The sequence below is a fragment of the Miniopterus natalensis genome, chromosome 10 (assembly GCF_054644295.1).
Source record: "Miniopterus natalensis isolate mMinNat1 chromosome 10, mMinNat1.hap1, whole genome shotgun sequence".
Lineage (NCBI taxonomy): Eukaryota > Metazoa > Chordata > Mammalia > Chiroptera > Miniopteridae > Miniopterus > Miniopterus natalensis.
Window position 1 is genome coordinate 73,911,224 of NC_142090.1, and position 22,072 is coordinate 73,933,295.

Consider the following 22,072-nt stretch of genomic DNA (forward strand, 5'->3'; position numbering starts at 1 on the left):
AAATTGCTTCTTTTTGTAAAGGTGCATCCCAAATGATTCTGAGAGAGGAAAGGACGTATCGCTCTGGTAAACGATCATTTAAAAATAAAGTGTCAGCCCTGGCCAGTGCAGTTGGTTGGAGTGTCTTCCTGTACAACAAAGGGTTGCAGGTTCGATGCCTGGTCGGGGGGCATGCAGGAGGCAACTGATTGATGTTTCTCTCTCTCCCTTCCTCTCTCTAAAATCAATTTAAAATTATTTAAAAATAAAAATAGCCCGGCCGGGCGTGGCTCAGCGGTTGAGCATCGACCTGGGATCCAGGTGATCAGGGTTCGATTCCCAGTCAGGGTACATGCCCAGGTTGCAGGCTTGATCAATGACTCTCTCATCACTGATGTTTCTATCTCTCTCTCTCCCCCTCCTTTCCTCTCTCTGAAATCAATAAAGATATATTTTAAAAAATAAATAAATAAAATAAATAAAATGTCATAGCTCTAGATTCCATTGGGGAAAGCCTTTAACCTCAGAAACAAGTTGGCTTTTTTTTGTGTGTGAGAGGCACGGAACTGACTGTGAAGAGAGGGACAGTTTCACAAACTTCCAGAATCTCAAAATGGCAATGACAGCTTCAAATCAAAGAACAGGACATTTGTTCCCTAGCTCAATGCTGAGACCCAAACAAATATCCAGGATACACTAAACAGGACTAATTTATACACGGTCATGGAACTCTTCTCCCTCCCCCTTCAGATATCTTAAACAAACATTCATTTTGAACCCTGGGTAAGACACTGGACAAGCATGCCAACCACAGCGCCCGTCGGGCCCACCAGCTACTTCCACCTTGCGAGCCCGGAGCTAATGAAGCGGGTCTTCCCTAGGTTGTTTTTGGGGTAAGAGAAAGCCATGGATTAGGGCAGAGATGGGCACCTGGAAACGTATGAAGTGGCTGGCTCTCCAAAGCTCTACCTATCAGGAATGATTAATGAGGTCATTGGATGTCCCCCCTCAGGTAGCTGAATGGGGGAAAGTCAGCTAGCTGATAGCAGATGTAGACATCAAAGAGAAGCGAAGTCTAAAAAAGGAGTTATATATATAGCCCTAGCTGGTTTGGCTCAGTGGTTAGAGGGTGGGCCTGTGGACTGAAAATGGATAACGTTGGTGTTTGTATAACAATGTGAGTGCCACTGAACTGCACACTTACAAATGGTTAGAATGGTAAATTCTGTTATGTATCTTTTACTACAATTGAAAAAATTTTTTAACAAAGCTGAACTAAAACATGTAACATGGGAAAAGATCTGGAAGAAATCTCTTATAACTCTTGACACCCAGGACATTTAAGACACCAAACATAAGAGTTGAAAACAATGCTCACAAACATCTGTTACTTGACATAAGGTGTGAAAATACAGGTTTGATAAGTTGTAAGGTATTAATCATCTCTTGTTACTGTCTCCTGTTAATCTGTCAATGGTCTGGAAATTTAAACAAGTTAGAACTTTAAATGGCACTAACAGAACAAAAATGTATTAGGTGAGTTTCATAATCAAGATGACATTTATAACCCCCCCTTTTCTTTACTATTTGCACCTCAATTCAATAGCTGCCATTGGCCGATAGAACAGCAAAGCGTAATTATCAGAAGTAAACCCTGAGGCGACCACGTCTGCTCAAGCAAATGCTCACTCTGCAGTTACGGGAGGGACAGTACCCAGGAATCGCTGCTCACAGTCTCTCACAGCCAGGCCCGGAGCCAGGCTCAGGGTAAGAAACCCTAAGAGATGCCAAAGGCCACTTCCTTTTGTGTTACTGCAGCCAGGAAGCTGAAAATGAGGCTAAAAATTAGAGCAGGTGAAAGTTCATGTATATAAAATAACATTAAGCCAGTGGATGTCTGGTCCAGGATTTTTATAAGTTATACAATAAATAATTTCATATGGATTTTATTTATTTATTTATCTATCTATTTATTTATTTATTTATTTAAATCCTCACCAGAAGATATTTTTTTCCATTATTTTTCAGAGAAAGTGGGAGAGAGAGAGAGAAACATTGATGTGAGAGAGACACATCAACTGGTTGCCTCCTGAATGAGCCCCGACCAGGGCCAGGGATCGAGCCTGCAAACAAGATACATGCTCTTGGCTGGAATTGGACCCGGGACCCTTCAGTCCAAGGGCCGATGCTCTAACTACTGAGCCAAACCGGCTAGGGCCTCATATGGATTTAAACTACTGACTGTCTCCCATCAGCGTCCCGATTTTTCCTTGTGAACATACTGAGAAACTGGGAGTAAACACTTGCGTATTCATGGATCTCCCCCCATTTCTTCTCCAAGGATATTGACCAAACACAGGGAACAGGACCATCTTTTAATCAAATCAGTTTTTCTTAGCTACTATTTGGAGCTCTGCTCAGATTGTATAGGGATCCTGCTGATGTCACAACTTGACAAAATCACCTGGTGACTGTAAGCTAAGATGGCATTGACACGGGGCAAGAACAGAAACTGAAAGTAGAAACAAACCAAAGAGCGAGAATGAAAGAAGGAAGGAAATGACGAAGACAAAGACAAATTCAGGAAATGAGTCGTACTACACTTCAATTTTTAATATGATAGTCTGGCACAAACTGCTCATCATTGTCAGGTACTTGAGCTGAAGGGGAAAAAATCTTTTAATTAAGAGGTAAACTTCTAAGGCATATGGAATGTCAAGTAAGTTCTTTCATGTCAGATCTTTCCAGGCTGAGACCAAATCTATTATTACCTGCCAATGAGCTCTTATTTAAAATACCATTGACAGCAATACTTGGGAGGGAAAATAGAAGTGATCATTGATGTCAATGAGAAAACATATATGTCAGAAATAGAATGGTGGCAGTCCCTCTGAATTTCACCTGCCAAATGGAAATAAAAGACATGCAAGATGAAAGAAGCGACAGGATTTCTATTAGCTACAGTGTTTCTTTTTGCAAAAATTTCAGTTCACCCGTTTCCAGTGCTTAAGCAGCCTGTTTAAATTAACCACACGAATCTTTCAAATAATGTGCAGTTATCACACACATCCCTCTGCTTTACAAATGTCTACTTTTGGTATGTTTGCTCTATAGCAAATTAAACTACCATAATTAAAAGTGTTTGCCCTAAATTTGGCCAAAACATGCAACGAAGTTTTTAAAATGGAAGCATTGTTATTGATTTTGGTCATATGTAATAAAATATTCTGCCAATGATTAGGGTCATAATAATAAAAACAACAAACAATAAAAATAAACTCCATCTTTTCATGCAAAATATTTTCCTGGAGCCTATTCAGCACTAACAAAAGTAATATCACTATTTTATCAGCCCTAATGTCAAGTGACTTTCCTATTTTTATTTCTTTATTTTTATTATTTATTTTTAAAAATATATTTTTATTGATTTCAGAGAGAGGAAGGGAGAGAGAGAGAGAAAGAGAAACATCAATGATGAGAGAGTCATTGATCGGCTGCCTCCTGCATGCCCCCGACTGGGGATGGAGCCTGCAACCCGGGCATGTGCCCTGACCAGGAGTCAAACCCCGATCTCCTGGATCCTAGGTTGATGTTCAACCACTGAGCTACGCCCAGCCAGGTGACTTTCCTATTTTTAGTAAGGAAAAAACTACTGAATAGCAAGGACTAATGCATTCAGCAGCAATCAAACACAAGTACACTTTTCTGCTTCTAAAATATTTTCATCATGGTTGATTTAGACATCAAAATAACCTATTCCAAATTGACAGAATATTGTGAAAATCAGTTTCTACATGCACACAAATATGCACACTCACACATACACAAACTACATAAAATGGAAGTTAGGTTACTTTTAAAAAAAATTTAGATATGCCTTTTTATTGATTTCCAAGAGAGGAAGGAAGAGAGAGAGAGACAGAAACATCAACGATGAGAGAGTCATTGATTGGTTGCCTCCTGCACGCCCCCACTGGGGATCAAGCCCGAAATCTGGGCATGTGCCCTGACCGGGAATAGAATCCCGATCTCCTGGATCACATAGATCAATGCTCAACCGCTGACCCACGCCAGCCAGGCAAAGTTAGGTTACTTTTAATTTGGTGAAAATAGAATGAGTTATCATTCTAATTAACTTTAGCTATAATCTAATTAGCTAGTATTACCTTGCTAGCATTATCTAATACTTGAACTTTTTATTCAATAAAGTCTTATTAAAACAGATGTCAGTTAATTTTTTTAAAAGCCTATTCTTATAGAAACTGCTTATTAAAAGAATCCGTCTCTGTTGAAAAAGTTTTGAGTTGGTAATCAAATGAGTTAAGAAAAATTCCATATAAAAAGAAATTCTGTATAAAGAAGGAAAACAACATACCTAGAATTAAAGGTTCTTTTTTTTTTTTATCAGCTTACTTAATAGTATTTGTAAAAACAGAAATATTTAGCTGAATAAAATTTATGTTATATTAAGAGCAGAACCAATGATAATCCTGCCTATTATCAAAATATATGTAGTTTCATTTTCAACCATTTTCTAACAACTTTCATCTGTACACCAATACTTACTCTTATTAAAGACAAATTCCAACCTGTGCCACCAAATGAAACCAAACAAATTGAGAACATTTACCCCCCTAACTAGAAGGAATGCCTATTTCATCAGCCTATACTGGAAGGTTTTTTCTCCACGGGTATCTGGTACCATGGGTAACTAAACTCGTGCAAACCTTAAATCACAGTTCTATGACTTGCTAGCTGTATAAATTGTGTAACATTATTTAATCTTCTTGAGCTCCATTCTCCTCATCAGCTTAGTAGAATAATACAGGTGTGTGTTTTTGGGTTTGTTTTTTTTTTGTGGTGTGTCTGAGGATTAAATGAAATTGTTTAAACACAATGCCAGATACACAAGAATGTTACTTGTTTTTTTCTTTCCAAACCTCTACCACTCACCCATTTTTAAATTTTTTTTTGCAGTTCATACACAAAAAATGATAGTAGCCCGACCTTACCTGAGATTTTTGCTTCCTGATGTTTTGGTTGTCTGTGGTCAACTGCAATAAACCGAGGTTCCAAAATATTAAATGGAAAATTCTAGAAAACAACAATTGGTAACTTTTAAATAGCGAGCCGTCCTGAGATGTGGGATGAAATCTCTCAGTGTCTGTGCCCTCCGGCCAGACTAACTGACAGCAAGAGCCTCCTGGGCCAGGCTGTCAGTTACTTAGCAGCCGCTAGGTTACGGGATCCACTGTCAGGGTATCACAGAGCTTGTGTTCAAGTAACTCTTATTTTCCTCAGGAATGGCCTGAAACACAGAGTTGTGATCTTGGCAATTGGGAAATGCCATGGAGAAGCCAGAAAGTGCTTTCTTTAAGTGAAGAGATGAGCACAGTGCAATAGGGTTGAGAGAGACAGAGACAGATCACATTCACATACCTTTTATTACAGTATATTGTTATAACTGTCCTATTTTATTATTAGTTATTGTTGTTAATCTATTACTGTGCCTAATTTATAAATTTAACTTTATTATAGATACGTATGTATAGGAAAAAGAGTATATATAGAATTTGGTACTATCTGCATTTCAGGCATCCATTGGGGGTCTTGGAATGCATCCCCCATGGATAAGGGGGCACTACTATAGTATATTAGTGCCAGGGATACAAAGGAATATAGGACCTGGACCCTGTCCTCCAGGGGCTCAGGGGCTCCAATGGGAAATGGAGTGAAGGGGATGCCCTGACGGGGAATTGAACCCACAACCTTTTTGGTCTACAGGATGATGCTCCAACAAACAGCCACCCAGCAGGGGCCTGAGAATAATGGTTTTCAGATTCTTTTATACCTTTGGAATTAAGGGGGGAATGTAAGGAAGAATACCTGAGGGTCCGAGAAGGCCAAGAACAGAATAGTTAACTAATGCTCCCTTAGGGTGGTTACAGCTCCCAGGGTTTGAAAGAGAGGATTACTCTGGCATTTCAAAGGTGTGTTAACCTAGATGCACAAGAACAATGGACAGGGCTTACTTGAGGCAAAGGTAAGCTTTTTGCTAAAAAAGTTACATGCCTTGGGCATGATTAGAATTAGGGACTGAGTCAGGTATATAAATCTCTAATCCCAGGCATTCTCTCCCACTAAATCAGTTGGAAGAGTCGTTTTAGTCAGCGAGCATCCTCTCCCTTCCATATAATCTGTCCAACTGTTAATTTGACAATATCTTGTCTATCCCGTTCAAAATTAGCTAACATTTGAGTGTTTACTGAGTGCTAAGCAATGTGCCAAAAGCGTTCTTTTGTTTAATCGTCAAAACAACCCTAAGGGTAAATATGTCAGTTTACAGAAAAGGAAACTTAAGGCACAGAAGGGGTTAATGTACCTAAGGTTCCATTAAGAAGTATCGGCAGAGGGCTCAGACCCTTGACCTGTTTTCCTCCAACATTCAGCAGGAAAAAGAATAAAGTTTTCATCTTACAACATGGTCTGGCCAAACTCAGGACAGGTGACTTAGAAAATTATCTATAGATTTCCTCTATTATCCCCAAACTGGAAAGATTTGTCACCTCAGTGCAGATGTACCCCTGTCTGATTCTGGTAGTGTGGTGGGCAGTTAGACAGACATGAGCAGAGCAAGGGGGGTGGCCAGGTACAGAAGGTCATCAGGGTGGGAAGCCCCAGGTGCCTAGCTACGGACAACTGTAGGGTGGGACCTCGCCCCCAGGGTGGCCTTTCCTCCCCTAGCATATCACTGGTCATAAGGTTTGGACACCCCGACCTCTCCTCCCTAGAGATAACATCTAGGCCTCAGTTGTTTTTCAGTTCCAGGCCCAGAAAAGCAACAAACCCAGCCATAGCTGACCTCAGGGCCAGCTGCCCTGGATAATGACCTCCTCCCCTCCCCCAGCACCCACCAATCAGTGGAGACCACAACCCTGAAAGGACACGGATGGAAAACTGCTGAATATTCTATTAAGATCTTCCCCTGGCACCACCCCTAAAATCTCCTCCCTTAAAACCCTTAGGACAGAGGACCCAGTGCACTCTCCCCGCTGGGAGCATGCCAGACCCCCCCCCCCCCCCCCCAGGCCTGTTAGCTGCCTCACTCCCAAGCTCCAAGGGCCCTTCCTTTGCCTCAGTAACTTGTTTCCTAAGCCCAATTCTTTTAGGAATTACTTTTTCTACCTCTGTGATTAATGAAGTAAATATTCTCTTATAGTTTGGGTCTTGGCTCTGAATTCTTTCCTGGCCAGAACCCAAGTACCCAGGTTGCTGAACCCAAGTCCAGGTCTGACCCCACCAGACTAACACCCAGTGCCATTCCCATCGCCTGCAACAGTAGCGATGGCTAGTTTCATTAAACTTAAATGGAATAAAGCAGTGTATTGGTTCTGTTGGAGGGCAGTTCCAAGGTAAAGTTTCTGCACTGAAATGAGAGCAAGCATTTAGCTCTTCAGTTTCTAAGGGGGGAGGCAGAGGACAAGGGGGTTGGTAATGGGCATCAGATTGACCAAGCTGCAGCGTATGGAACATTCTGCGCCATATCTGAATTAAGAACAACATTGTCGAAGGTAAGGGACGGTGAACAGCAGCCTTCCTTGTAGTCAGGAAGCCGAGAATTCATATCTGAAATGGGAGGCAAGGCCATCTGCTGAGAACGGAAGTTAGGGGTGAGATAAGCTTGAGGAGCATGATGAATGCAATTAACCATGAGAAAGACGGGGAGGAATATATAAAAGGACAGTTGCACAGTGTGTCTGCTGGTTCAGTTGAATCAGCGATAGAAACAAGAAAGGGAGATGTGGAGTGATGAGGTCCTGATCAGATTGGTGTAGCGGGATTTCTCATTTCAGAGGTAGGGAGGTTCTGAAGCAAAGTTTGAGGCTACAGTGACATTAAGGGTGGGTCATTCATTCACTTGTATGTAGCTGTTACCATTATAATTTAAAGGAAAAAAGTCAGAATGAAGTATATAAGGTAAGTGCTGAAGTTCTCAGTGCATGCCGAAGGTGCCCAAGTACAAACAGCAAAGGGCCCATGAACATGTCATGAATCTCACACAGGTAGTTCAGCCCGAGAGAGGAAGAGTAATGATCTTGATGACGCCAAGACCACAGGGCCTCTGCTGTGGACGGTGTAGAACAAGCAGGCTCCACCTGGGAGGGCTGCAGAGGCGGAGGCGTGGAGAAAGCTGCTTCTAGTAGGGAAAGACACAGTTCTGTAAAGAGGCAAGGAGAGATGAGCCGGCTTACATGGAGTTTTAGAAAGCACTGCGGAAAGGCAGGGCCAGTACTTGTGACACTCCCAAGTAATGCTCTTGTGCAGCCTTTGGCTGGAACCACCTCTCTGAGCCTGTTTACTTGGGTGTAAAATAGGGACAGCATGGCAGGTCCCTGAATAACACCATTTTGTTAGAATGAGGTGCCATGAGAAATTCACTCTTACTTATATCAAGCAATCTAGGGTAAAAGTGTTTTGTTATATGTTATTTTGCTAGTTGCAGAACTTATCGATGAAGGACTTACTGTACCTGTTCCACATAACTTATAGGTAGTGAGGGTAAATTGAGACGTGAGTGCAGCTCGTCACTATAAAGCAATTTGAGTTATGCGACTAGAATTTGGGCAGATGTCATGCTGAATTATGTAATTGGGTTACCAACAATGATTACAGCTCTACATACATGAAGATTTTATGATGCCGATGTATTTTATTCCATGCGTGAAACTAACTTAAACTGAGGGTGGTGAAAAAAATTAGTCAAGGATGTCAAAGGTCCTAGAGAGCATCAGAGACACTTGAGAATAAAAAAGAATACTAGATGGCAGGCTACTGCTCACCATGGGAGCAGTAATTTATACGTGGTTTTCAAGGAATTTGACCTGGATATAAAATGTACAAATATGCCAGTGCCAACAGTTAAGAGCTTTCACAGACGTTAATGAATGTTCCACAGCAATCTTACGAGGTACATATTATTTCTATTCTCCAGATGGCAAAAGCAAGATTGTGCGAAGATATACCGTGAACCAGAGGTGGAGGACCTATTCTGTGAAGTGAGTCAGTGTATTAGGCTTTGTGGGTCATACAGTCTGTAGCAACTACTCAGCTCTGATGAAAGCAGCCCTAGCCCTAGCTGGTTTGGTTCAGTATTTAGAGCGTCAGCCAGTGGACTGAAGGGTCCCCGGCTTGATTCCGTCAAGGGCATGTACCTTGGTTGCAGGGTAGATCCCTGGCTCTGGTTGGGGTTTGAGCATGAAGCAACCAATCTATGTGTCTCTCTCACATCTGTTTCTCTTTTTCCCTCCCACTCTTTCTGAAAAGCAATAGAAAAAATATACTCAGGCGAAAATTAAAAAAAAAAAGGAGCCTTAGAGAAGACACGCATGAATGTGGCAGTGTTCCAATAAAGTGTTCTTTACCAAAACAGGTGCCTGACCAGGTTGGGCCCACAGGCTTTTTACCAACCCCTACTCTAAAAATGATTTTTGTAACTCCAAACACAGCATTCTCTGCATTGCACCAAATACAGTTTAGTCCAATGGTCCTTTTTTGAGGTACACTCAAGCTAGACACATTTAGTAGCACCAATGTGAAACACAGCTGCATTTCTAGTGAACAGAAGAGCAGAAAGGAGGGTCATTAATGTCTGGGAAAAGCGGATTTAGACAGACTGAATAGCAGTCAGGGTATTTTGTTGTGGTTTCAGCTGTGTTGCTCAAACACTAGAGATTTTTTTCAATTTAGACATCCTTTATTGGTGTTAAGAGTGCAAAATCCAGAGGTATGGAAAAAGAGTGGCATGGCTCCCCTCCCGCAACTAAGGGCCCTATAACCAGGTCAGTGGGGCATAGCACCCTCCAAAGAACAGACTCCCAGGTACAATGTCTTCTCACAACATGGGGAAAGGAAGGGGGAAGGGCTATGTTCCACCCCAGGCAGCTGAACTCCTGTTCACCACTCGCCTCACCCCTCTGGAGGAAGGCTTTAGATGTCAGGGCAGGATGTTAGGGGACTGGGCTAAACCTATCCCTCTGCCTTATGCATGTTTCCCTCTTCCCAGGGAATTGTTAGGTTGGACAACCAGGTCCTGTCAGTGGCCCAGGCTAACAGAAAGCAAGTAGTTCTCATAGTTCCCTGAGCCTAGCTCAGGTTAATTTCACCTCTCATCTGTGTAAGAGCACAGCTGGATTGTAAGAAACTTTAAAGTCTCTTCCAGTTCCAACATTCTGGGATTAGTCTAATGTGATTAAAATATCTCATTTACCAAACCTCTAGCAAGTCAGCCCATGTCTTGCATTTCTAAAAACTGTCAATGATGTTATCAATTACTGTACACTGGTCCTCTTGCCCTTGTGTATTTCTATGTATAGAAAGCTATGTTTTGTTGGTGATACATAGGGGGACTACCAGTGAAGTTCCTTCTAAGAACCCAGATATATGCCTACTCTTAGAAAAACAATAAATCTGTTTATCTTTCTGAGGGAACCAAGACAGCCTGACGGTATGATCAGTTTTCAAACACCACAAAATCCAAATAAGGTTACTTAGAATCCAACTGTTATTAAGCAAGTGGAAACCTAGTACTTTTATTATACTCTAAGTATGTAAGCACCGGACAACAGTCAGTCTTGGGCACAAAGAATGTAGCCAGAGGCAGTTCAGTGTGTACCCAACTGCCTAGCGGAGATTCTCTGGGAGGCAAACTTCCAGGTCACTGTAGAGGTATCAGGCACCAGCCTTGCTTGTATGAACTACAACACCTTGTTGACCAGCTATTTCAAGCCAGAACTCACCTGTGCGGCCAGCTACTTTTCCGCATTTGAATACTCGTGACCGGTTAGCAATGTTCAGACACGGAAATGTGTGTATACTCGTGACTGGCCAGCAAGGTGTTATAATTAGCCACTCTTATTCCAGGCTCAGCAACATCATAATTGGCTTCTGATATGACCAAGGGGAGCCAAAGACCCCATCACTAGAAATAAATACTGCCTATCGTATGAAAACTGGTTTTGGTTTACTCTTATCTGAGCTTGACTGGTATAAAACAGCCTAAGTCTAGTGAACTGGGGAGGACCAGCCCTGGTAAGGCCTCTGTAAGGCACTACCTACAATACTGGACATAAGTCCAATTCATCATCACAGAAAGGTCTATCACACTGTGCTGTTCTAAAAAAGAGCACTTATAGGTGGCACTTGGAAAAAACAGTCCTTTAAAAACATTGGGCTCACTTTGGATACCATTCACCAAGCCACCTTTGAGGAAGCACTAGGAATGAAAGCATATGGGTAATACAGTGCTAGACTTTGTCTTTTCTTTATTTCTAAGAGCATATAGCCCTTACAGATGGGAATGGCCCTTCTTTTGAATGTATTAGGATTACTTACATTGTAAATGACCAGAGGCACTTACTAAGTATAACTGGCCTAGAACACAGCAGGTATTCAGTAATTATCTTTGCCAACCCAGGCCTTAGTTGATGTAGGAGGCACTTCAGAAATAGATAAACTCCCTGGCCTCCATGTCCTTCCATATGGGTCCAGAACTGTCTCTTAGAAGCTAAATTGCTAAACTGTCTCTGATTATCACTTACTTACAGAGTTAACAAGTCCTATTACAAAGACTTTACTTCTGAAAGATTTCCAAGGATGCATTTTAAAATTCTCTACCATTAACACTCACACTAGGACTTAAATGCTGCAGGGTTCACACTGGCCAAAGAACTCTTAAGGATGAATTATTTAAGTATTGTTCTAGTTCAGGATGTCCTAGTGGGCAAGTAAATATAACCTAATAGTATTACTAGTAACACTGCTGCATCAATACTTAGGGCTATTGTACTTTTCAAACATTAAAATTTGGGCATCAGGCATTAAATCAAGCACATTAGAAAAATCAGGATCTGTGATTTTGTTTTTAATTATCTTCAGCTTATGATCACATAATTTACAATTTTGTGTTGATGATCTGGTTCTCCTCTCTACTTTAATCCTTCTAGTGAGCTGGCAAAAGCACCAATACCAATCACACAAATATAGCAATTCTACAGTTGCTTCTGAAGAGCTGTTTAAGACAATCTTGAATTATAACTTAGTCTGACTTAAAGAATTTTGCTACGAAGTTTGCTACTTTATCTTGTCATGCTGAATTTTAAAAGCATCTGATCTTATAGATCCTCTATAAAATGTGAGGTGTTAAATACTCTTTATTTGATATTATACAGAAACCACACTAAAATGCCTTTCATTCAGTAAAAGGCAACAGTTTAGGTACAGGGAATTTTAATTAAATTGGCATAGTTAGGACCAAAAAGATAAAATGGACACTGCCAGCTTATCTGCAGCCCTTGCCTTTTAACAGGCTAATGAACACAACTTGAAACATAAGTCAGTCTTGCTGGTCTAAGAGACAGTTAAGAGATTTCCTCAGTATTTAAACATATTAATACAACCAATTCTATAAATCTAAATATAAAACCAAGCTCCTACAGATTTTGAGGTGGCACTCACCATCTCTGTGAAAAGTTGAACCTTCCAAATCAAGACCAATTATATTTTTAGAAGGGGAGATCAGTGATATTACCATCAAAGTTCAAAAAGCTGACCATGTTCGTTTAACCACAAGCCAATCTATTTAAATCAGGACTGCCCAAAAGAAACGCTCTCTCAGCCGTTCATTCATGATCTGAATTCTGGTGTATGAGATCAATTTAAATATGGTACACATAAAAAAGTCATGAGACATTTGTAATAAATAAGGCAGTGGCCAACTATTACTCATTAGTGGCTTTTTTGAGATAAGCTATCAAGTCTGCCCTTTCTGCACTCTTCTTAATGCCGGCGAAGATCATTTTTGTTCCAGGGATGTACTTCTTGGGATTCTCCAAATACTCCATCAGTGTAGCCTCTCCCCAGGTGATGCCTAAATAAGAAGAGATGCATTGTTAACTATTTTACACTCCTGATCAAGGGTTTACTACAAGTCACAGTCATGGAATTTGTGCTTTGGTTATTTAATTGTCTGTCTCTTACCTTTGTTCTTGTTGGCATCGGTGTAAGAAAATCCAGGGGCCTGACCTGTCTTTCGCCCAAACAGACCATGGAGATTTGGCCCAGTCTTGTGCTTGCCTCCCTTTTCCACAGTATGGCACTGGGCACACTTCTGAACAAAAATCTTCTTGCCTTTCTCAACATCACCCATTTTTAAATCTAAAAATAAAATTCAATTTATTAAGTCTTTCCTCCAAGTAAAAACATAGTGGAAACCAATCAATGATCGCTTAATCACCAATCCATTGCAAACCTGTGACATTAAGTACCAGGATCGATCCTATTTTACTCAGTATACTTGCCATAAACGCTTTAATACCAAAAAGGCTATTCGGAAGAACTTACTTAAAAAACACATCCATGTTTAAGTGAGCAAAACGGGAACCTAGTTGGAAACTGTTTCCAAAGATAAGGTCAAGGTCACAGGGTCACAAATCTGATTAAGTTTGAGGATGGGGACATTAAGCCAAAAATCGCAGAAATTTCAGCTAAGAATGCCTATTTATTCACGCTGCGACTTAAAGCCATGGCTCTCCCGAAAGATGAGGCAAAGCACATTAGGAAATGAGGTCGCGGCTGACCGGCCTGCGCGGGTCGCTCCACACCGCCCTGCGGTGGGCGAGGGCTCAGCGTGGGCTGCGAGGTCTCCCGGGGACCCCCTTCCCCAGCTCTGGGCTCCCTGGGGCGACCACGAGGTCACCCACCCAGGCCGCTCTCAAGGAGACTGTGACCAGGACTTCCCGAGACGCCTTAGCAGGTTAAGGGGAAAAGCGACAGGTGGTCAGAAAAAAATTACCCGTTATCGGAGCAGCAGCCGTTTCTGCCGCCTCTGAAGGAGAACGCGGGGCGCCGCGCACCGCCCTCCCGCTCCCGCCCTCCCGCGGCCGCCCTCAGCCCGGGAAGCCTCAGCTATCATGTCCACGGCCCTCGGCCCCGACAACCCGAGGGCCGCGTTCAGCCGGTTCCGCTTCCAAGCCACCTCGGTGGTCTCAGGGCCGTGACCTACTCGGCTGGGGTTCCCCCTACCCCACCTCGAGCCGTAGCCCACCGGGTTCAGACGGGCCACAGTGCAGGGTCCTAACGCCGGGCCGGCCCCCGTGGGCTCCACCCAGAGATCCCAGGCGCAGGCCCCCAACCGCCCGCGCGCCCCCGTGGATCGGCCTCCGCCTGCCGCCGCCTGCCGTGTACTCGGTGCCCTACGCTCACCGCTCTCGCGTCGCGCGCCACACGAAGGCTCCCACTCGCAAGCCGGACGTCCCGCTCTCTAAGTCCAAGGACACGCCGGTACGCGCCTATGTACCGGTGTTGGTGCAACCGAACTCGCTCCGCCCTTTTGCGGCCCGCTGTGCGCCCTGGCCGACTCGTACGCAGTGACGTAGCAGCATCTCATTGGCTCTGGTCGCCAGGCTTGCGTCAGCGACCGGCGCGCGCTCGCCCGCTAGCAGGGTAGGGTGTGTGGCATGCGTGCCCTTCCTCTCGAAGCGTCTCCGGCCGGGCGGTTACGACAGTCCACGGGAAGTACGACGCGGAGGTGGTGCCGCGGCTGACATCCCCCCCCCCCCCGCCCCGCCTCTGTGTGCGGGCGGGCGCCGACGGGGAGGGCGGAGCGGAGTTATCCTGCGAAGGTAACCGCTCTCTTGCTCGCTGACGTATTGCCTGGGAGGACGGCGTTTTGTCTTCCGGGAGGCCGACGTCTCCCGGCTGCCTTCCCTTCAGCTGCCGACCTTTACACACACTTGGTCATATTGTCACTCCTGGTGCCAGCTGCGCCCACAGAGATAGCCTGAAATCAGGAGTTAGAATTCTGAGTTGGACAGGTCACCTGACCTTGTTCTGCCTGTTACTTTAAGTCTTCGTCCTGATCTCCCCTTGCTGGCCGCCGGGTCTGGGGGAGGTACTGCGGGTGCGGCGGAGGCTGGGTTATCGCTCTGGCCCTCACCTGCAGGCTTCTTTTCGGCCAACACCGGTCTCTCCATCGCGTTCGTGTGCAGAAAGAGTGAGGAGGGTGTGTAGCCAGCATCTAGGAAACAACGCTGTCACGTGGTTAGGAAATTCTTGGAAATCTAGACAGGATTTGCATCACATCGCACCCAGGTGAAGGTCATGTTCAAGTTAGCTAATGTGGCCTTGGATCCCTTCCAAACCACTGGGCCTATGATTTCTGCTCAGACCACTCAATTTCTTAAGTTTCTTTTCTCTTTTCCTTTTTCCTTCCTTCCTAACTTCCTTCCTTCCTTCCTTCCTCCCTCCCTCCCTTCCTTTTTTATCCCCTCCTCCCTTTTCTTTTTTCCCTTCCTCCCTTCTCCTTCCCCCCCTCTCTCCCTCCCTCCCCTTCCTTCCTTCTTTCTCTTTATTTCTTTTTAAACATTTTTATTGATTTTGAGCGAGAGGAAGGGAGAGGGAGAAGAGAAACGTGATGTAAAGCGGAACCTCAATGGCCGCCTCCTGCAGGCTCCCCACGGGGGTCAGGGAAGGGCTTACGCGGGACCAGGAACGGAACCAGTCACTTCCTGGTTCGTGGGACGACGCCCAGCCAACTGAGCCACACCAGCTGGGCCCTGTTTCTTATATGAGTTATTTTTTGGTGTGCCCTAACTTCCAGCTCTCTGTAATCTCACACGCTATTGCCACAGAAGCGCTCTGTGAAACAGCAGAAATCACACTTGTTCAAGACCTTTTGTGGCTTTTGGAAAGGACCAAGATAGTGAGCGTTTAGGTGTACTCCTGAAGTACGCTCATTTGGCTAACTATACAAGTTAGTAAAAGAACAAGCTTAGCAACACCTTGCAAATTCAGCCTTTAGAATCCCTGATATTGTCTGCCAGGCAGATTTTAAAAAGAGCTAAAGAAAACGTCTAGAAATGAAAATTATAATCATTAAAATAAACTACATTTAGTATAAGCTTTTTACAAAGCTCAAGAACAAGCAAAACTAAGCCATATAAATGTGTATATGCATATAAATACACACACACACATATATATGGTGTATGCCATTGCTACATATAAAGGAAATATATACATGACAATAGCATATAAGCCAGTAGAAAAGTAGCATTAAAATATTTTATAGTCCTTGCATTATCCAGGAAGAGGGTATATTTTAGATTTTAGGGAAACTAATAAAATAACAGAAGAGTTGTGTATATTTTCCCAAGTAATGGGAAAAAGATGGAAAATTGATATTTTTTAAAAGGTAAGAAAAAAGAGGGAAAAATAAACAGGCAGGAAAAATAACACATTGTAAGATGGTAGATTAAAACCCAAACAGATCAGTTGTTAGGGTAAATGAACTAAATTCTGTAGTTATCAGACAAATATTTTTAAATTTGGATATTTAAAAACTTAAATATTTGTTCTTTAAAAAAATACATCTAAAACACTACAAAAAGTTTGAAAGTAAAAGAATAGACTAATACAACTGATAAACACTTGGTAAGAAAGATCATGAAAAAATGCACTAAAAACCCATATGAAAAAAGACAAATCTTATAGACATTGAAAAGATAGCATTCTTTTATTGAAAATTAAGATCAAATGAAAAAATTCCTTGAAAAATACAGTTTAACAAAATATAGGCATAAAGCATACATATATATATATAGTAAAGCTTGAGTAATACTATAACTGTTAAAAAAAATAATCCATAATTTTCTTTTTTTGTTAATCCTCACCTGAGGATATTTTTTCTATTACTTTTCAGAGAGAGTGGAAGAGGTGGGGAGAGAGATAAAGAGAGAAAACAAAAAAAAATTGATGTGAGACACATTGATTGGTTGGTTGGTCCCCCGCCCCCACCCAGTGTCAGGGCTGGGGATTGAGCCTCCAACCGAGGAACTTGCCCTTGGCGGGAATCAAACCCCAGACCCTTTGGTGCATGGGCTGGCGTCTAACCACTGTGCACACTGGCCAGGGTAAATTAATCCATAATTTAAAGTCTTCCCACAAAGAAAACTGTAGGCTCAGATGGCTCCAATGGTAAATCATACCAAGTATTTAAGGAAGGAATAATTCCAGTAACTTCAATAAATTCTTCCAGAGGACAGGAAAAGAGTATATACTCTTACTACATATGGAATAGCTGTTTCAATTAGCATCACTACTTTATTAAATTTAAAATAATATATTTACCTATCCAAGTACTAACCAGGCCCGCCCCTGCCTAGGCTCCAAGCTCAGATGAAATGTGTTTGGGGTGGTATGGCTGTAGACTAAAATAGTATATCATGATTCCAAACCCATATAGCATCTTATGAATATACCAAAAGGTGCATTCATCTCTAGGTATTCTTTGGTGAAATGCTTTTTAATGTCTTTTGCCCTTTTCTAATTGGATTGTTATTTTAGAGTTGTTAATACATTCTAGATATTAGTTCTTTGTTAGATACACGATTTGCAAAATACCTTCTCCCAGTGTATAGCATAGCTCTTCATCCTCTTACCAGGATCTTTTGCACAGCAGAAGTTTTAAATTGCGATGAAGGAAAATATATCAATTTTTTTCTTTTATGGATCACATTTTGGTGTCAAGTCTAAGAACTTATGCCTGAATGAAGCAAATCTAACAAACATTCTCCCTGTAAGGCACATCACAGACTTTGCACTTGGGAACACTGGTCAGCACTTCAGCCCTACGCTTGGGGGCCTTTTGAAACAGCAAAATCACCAATTGAAGACACACAAAATATGAAAAATGTGACAGGAAGTTTACTGCAAAAAGGACATTTTGTTTATAGTGTGAGAACTGAAAAAAGAAGGCAGAAATAAAAGTTTGTTGTTTATAAGCCACTTAGTATATGGTATTTTGTTATATAGCAGGCCAAATGGACTAAGACACCATCCTTTCTTACCACAATAAGAACTCTCCAATACTGCCCCACTGGGTATGGCTCAGCGGTTGAGGATCGACCTAGGATCCAGGAGATCTCGGTTTGATTCCCAGTCAGGGCACACGCCAGGGTTGCAGGCTTGATCCCCAGTCGGGGGCGTGCAGGAGGCAGTTGATTAATGACGACTCTCTCATCATTGATGTTTCTCTCTCTCTTTCCCCCTCTCCCTTCATCTCTCTGAAATCAATAAAGATACATTTAAAAAAAAAAGAACTCACCAATAAACAAATGGGACTACGTCAAAATAAAAGCTTCTGCACAGCCAAAGAAACCAGCATCAAAATGAAAGGGAACATATTTGCCAATAATGCATCTGATAAGGGGTTAATTTCCAAAATATATAAAGTACTCATACAACTCAACAAAAGGAAGACAAACAACCCACTTAAAAAATGGGCAGAGGACCTGAATAGACACTTCTCCAAAGAGGATATACAGATGGCCAAGAGACATATGAAAAAATGCTCAACGTCACTAATTATCAGAGAAATGCAAATTAAAATGACAATGAGGTACCACCTCACACCTGCCAGAATTGCTGCCATCAACAAATCAACAAACAACAAATGCTGGTGAGGATATGGAGAAAAAAGGAACCCTGGTGCACTGCTGGTGGGAATGCAGACTGGTGCAACCACTATGTAAAAGAGTGGAGTTTCCTCAAAAATTAAAAAATGAAAATGCCATTTGACCCAGTGATCCCACTTCTAGGAATATATTCTAAGAAACCAGAAACACCAATCAGAAAGAATATGTGCATATCTATGTTCATAGCAGCGTTATTTACAATAGCTAAGATCTGGAAACAGCCCAAGTGCCCATCAGTAGATGAATGGATTAAAAAACTGTGGGACATTTACACAATGGAATACTATGCAGCTATAAAAAAAGATCTCCTACCCTTTGAGACAGCTTGGAGGGACCTAGGAAGTATTATGCTAAGTGAAATAAGCCGGTCAGAGAAAGATAAGTATCACACAATCTTACTTATATGTGGAGTCTAATGAATAAAATCAACTGACGAACAAAACAGACCTAGAGACAATGAGGCATGCAACAGACAAACATATTTCAGAGGAAAGGTGGGGAGGGTCAGGAAGAAATTAACCAGTTAATTTATATGCATATATGCATAGCCCATGGACACACAATAGTGCGGGGAAGGCCTGGGGACTGGGTGGAGGGGGTCAATGGGGAGGAAAAAAGGGGACATCTGTAATACTTTCAACAATAAAGATTTAAAAAAAAAACGAACTCACCAGTTACTAAGTAAAGCCACTGCCAGATCTTAACAATATAATCATTTTTTTCTGCATTAAAGAAATGGTTATGTTTCTCTACCACAAGTTTAAAGGAAAAGAAACATCCAGCTTAGAATGTGTGCATGCAGAGCACTTTGGGTTTCATCTTCTCTATTGATGTTTTGTTCACGTTTACAGAAAAGAACAGGGCCCACATACTGACTTTACAAAGGTAATTTAGTTTGTAGAGTTGGCCATCCCTCAGTTAACAGGGCATTTGAATTTTCTTTTGTACCTAATGTTATTTTGTACAAACATTTACATAAAGGGACAGTGTTCACATATTTATTTTATTAAGGTAATATAATTTTATAGGCATGTCAATTATTGGGCGTTTGAGGTGTGTTTTTTTCAGATATTCATTTTTTTAATACAATAATGTAAACTTTGTCATATACATTGTTTTTCATGGTTTTGGAAAATTCCTTGGAATATAATTTGAAAATGAGATTAAAGACTATAAGTTTTTCTGGTTCTAATATTTTATTGCCAAATTTTTCAACTTTTCAACAAGTCGAACCATCACCTCTTCTGGGTTCCTCTGACCAGATCCTAACTTAAATTCCTGAAAACATAAACCTCATTAACAAGGTCATTATGGCTCCTCTATAAAACAGAATCCAGCAACAAGGAAGAAATTCTATTATGTTTCCTTGCAGGAGGCACATTTTGAAGGGAAAGGTGAGTATCTCAATTATAGAAATAATAGGAATTATGGTCATAGAATTGGTGTTTCATTCCTGAATGCACCTTATCCCTGAGGTCTTTTTGGTCGTCTAGAATTGATTTATGGAAACGTTTTTGTGCACCAGTTTTTGAAAAAGAGTTCTTCAGCTCCAGCAGGTCGGTCTGAGGCTTGGCCACTCCGACTTTCGGAATCCAACCCAGAAGAGATCTTGTTTCTTCATCATTTTCTGTGTTAAAGGTCAACTGTTCTTCTGGCTTCCTTAAAAAACGTTCTAGATCAAAAGCTTCTGAGTCATATTTATTTTGTAAAATACCAGGCTTAGTAAGGCTAATAGGGTTTTGACACACAGTATATGGGTCACGTAAGGCAGGTTTTAAATGTTCATACTGAATGTAATGGTTTGGGTTGCAGTAAAGTATAGGTTGGGGTTTTAATGACAGCTGTCTCCAGTACAAATCTTCTGTCTTTTTAGTATCCGTGATTTTTGGAAATGGTTGTATGTCATTAATGTTACTTAGATCTTTCGTTAGGGAGCAAGGTGGGTGTGCACAGGTAGATAAAAGGCTTTGTTCTTCCTTAATCTTGTCTTCAATTTCCTGATATTTATGGGTCATACCTGCTGGTGTGTTACCACGAAGTGCCATCATTTCCGTAGACCTGGGTACGAAGGTATGAAAATTACACAAAACTCTAGGGGTACAATCGGGACAGGGAGGTAGTCTTTCCTGGACAGTAGCCTCTAGAGGACGTCGGTTCTGAATCAGTCGAGCAATTCGTCCATCCCAGGGTCTGGGGGGTTTAAAAACAGGATGGGATTTTTCTGACTGTAGTGGTGGGAAAAAAAGGAGAAAAGTGATTAATTAATAAACTTGGCATTGTAATGGATATTGCCACAAATGGCAAATCAAAAGTCATGCCCATATTAACTGTCTGAGTAAATACAGGATGGGTGTAGGAGTACACATTTGACTGCTTTTTGATATTTAAAGATATTGAAATTTTGGGTCCCAATAAACACATTTTTCTCCACTACCAATTTTTGCTAATACAGGAAGGGCAGATTTCTACTTGGCTATATAGAAATTCCTCTATGTAGGAACTCTGCTACCAAAGTTTCAAAGGTGTAAAAGAATCCTGGAACAAAACTTGTGCCCATCACCAACAGATGATGTTAACAGTTATGAGCAGTTATTTAAATCTCTGCCAAAGCCTTCTATATTAGGCCAAGGCAAGGGTTCTTAAACCTTGGTTGAATCAGAATCAGCTTTGGAGCTGGCAGAAAATGAGATTCCTAAACTTGATCCTATGAGAATGTGAGTCAGAAGGTCTGCAGTGGGACTCAGGAATCTGCTTTCTTAACAAGCATCTTGGCGATGCTGAGGCTAGTGATGTGCTGTGCTTGAGGCAACATTGGTCTGAGGGGAACTGTCATATCTGTCCTTGTTTTTTGAGGTGTTTTATAAATATTGTGAACTCAGTCTCTCTGTAATTGCAAAAGTCGTGAGTGTATTGAAAGACTGATTAATAGGTATATGTGGGAGGCAGGAGGATGGAGGAGAGGAGTTGACTTGGAAGGGGCATGAGGGAACTTTCTGGGATGATGGCAATTTTCAATATATTGACAGAGGTTTGTGTTACAGAGGTGTATGTGCTTGTCAAAACTCACTGAGTGAACACTGAAGATGTGTACAAATCATCGAATGTACATTTTACTTTAAAAGAAGAAACTGCAAACAAATTGAATTCTGGTTAATGATATGCATGCTGAATATTTAGGGGTATACTAATGTCTTCAATTTACTCTGGAATGCATAAAAATAGTAAGTGTATTGATGGGTGGTTGGAGGGATGCAAAGATGGATTATGTGATATGTTTAGTAAAACGCTCATAGTAGAATCTAAGTGATGGTCATATGCAAGTTAACTGTAAAATTATTTAAGCTTTTCTGTGTGTTTGAAAATTTTTATATGTTGAAGAAAAAAACTAAAAAGTAATGGGTATATGACAATTATGGAATAGATAGCAGAGACAAAAATGAGAATTGTGAGAACAGTAGTTTGGACTTAGGGAAAAAATGGACTTAGGAACATATTTTTGGAACCTAGTTTGTTCACAGTTGGAAGAATTTCCATAGTGTTAGAAACAAATCTGTTATAACCTT

At 41.6% G+C, this 22,072-nt stretch overlaps 2 protein-coding genes across 3 annotated transcripts in view; both read right to left on the reverse strand.

The window, feature by feature from the left end:
- Nucleotides 1-11,878: 11,878 nt before the first annotated feature.
- Nucleotides 11,879-14,313, reverse strand: CYCS (cytochrome c, somatic). Its single transcript, XM_016217000.2, has 3 exons — nucleotides 14,239-14,313; nucleotides 13,015-13,191; nucleotides 11,879-12,904 (listed from the first exon to the last, which is right to left on the reverse strand). Exons 2-3 carry the CDS (start codon nucleotides 13,181-13,183, stop codon nucleotides 12,756-12,758), a joined length of 318 nt encoding a protein of 105 aa, XP_016072486.2. The 5' UTR covers nucleotides 13,184-13,191; nucleotides 14,239-14,313; the 3' UTR covers nucleotides 11,879-12,755.
- A 2,208-nt stretch (nucleotides 14,314-16,521) lies between these two features.
- Nucleotides 16,522-22,072, reverse strand: part of SPMIP4 (sperm microtubule inner protein 4) — a 28,577-nt gene continuing 23,026 nt past the window's right edge. For both annotated transcript variants that reach the window (XM_016217047.2, XM_016217048.2), the window contains one exon: nucleotides 16,522-20,734. In XM_016217047.2, coding sequence (XP_016072533.2) covers nucleotides 19,913-20,734 — 822 coding nt within the window. In that variant the 3' untranslated portion in view covers nucleotides 16,522-19,912. The remainder of the gene's footprint in view (nucleotides 20,735-22,072) is intronic.

What these genes read in the sequence shown, in the direction of transcription:
- CYCS (XM_016217000.2), bottom strand. Translation starts at nt 13,183, where the DNA reads ATGGGTGATGTTGAGAAAGGCAAGAAGATTTTTGTTCAGAAGTGTGCC. An exon ending in CGATGCCAACAAGAACAAAG is followed by an intron (nt 12,905 to 13,014) that starts GTAAGAGACAGA and finishes CTTCTTATTTAG; the next exon opens with GCATCACCTGGGGAGAGGCT.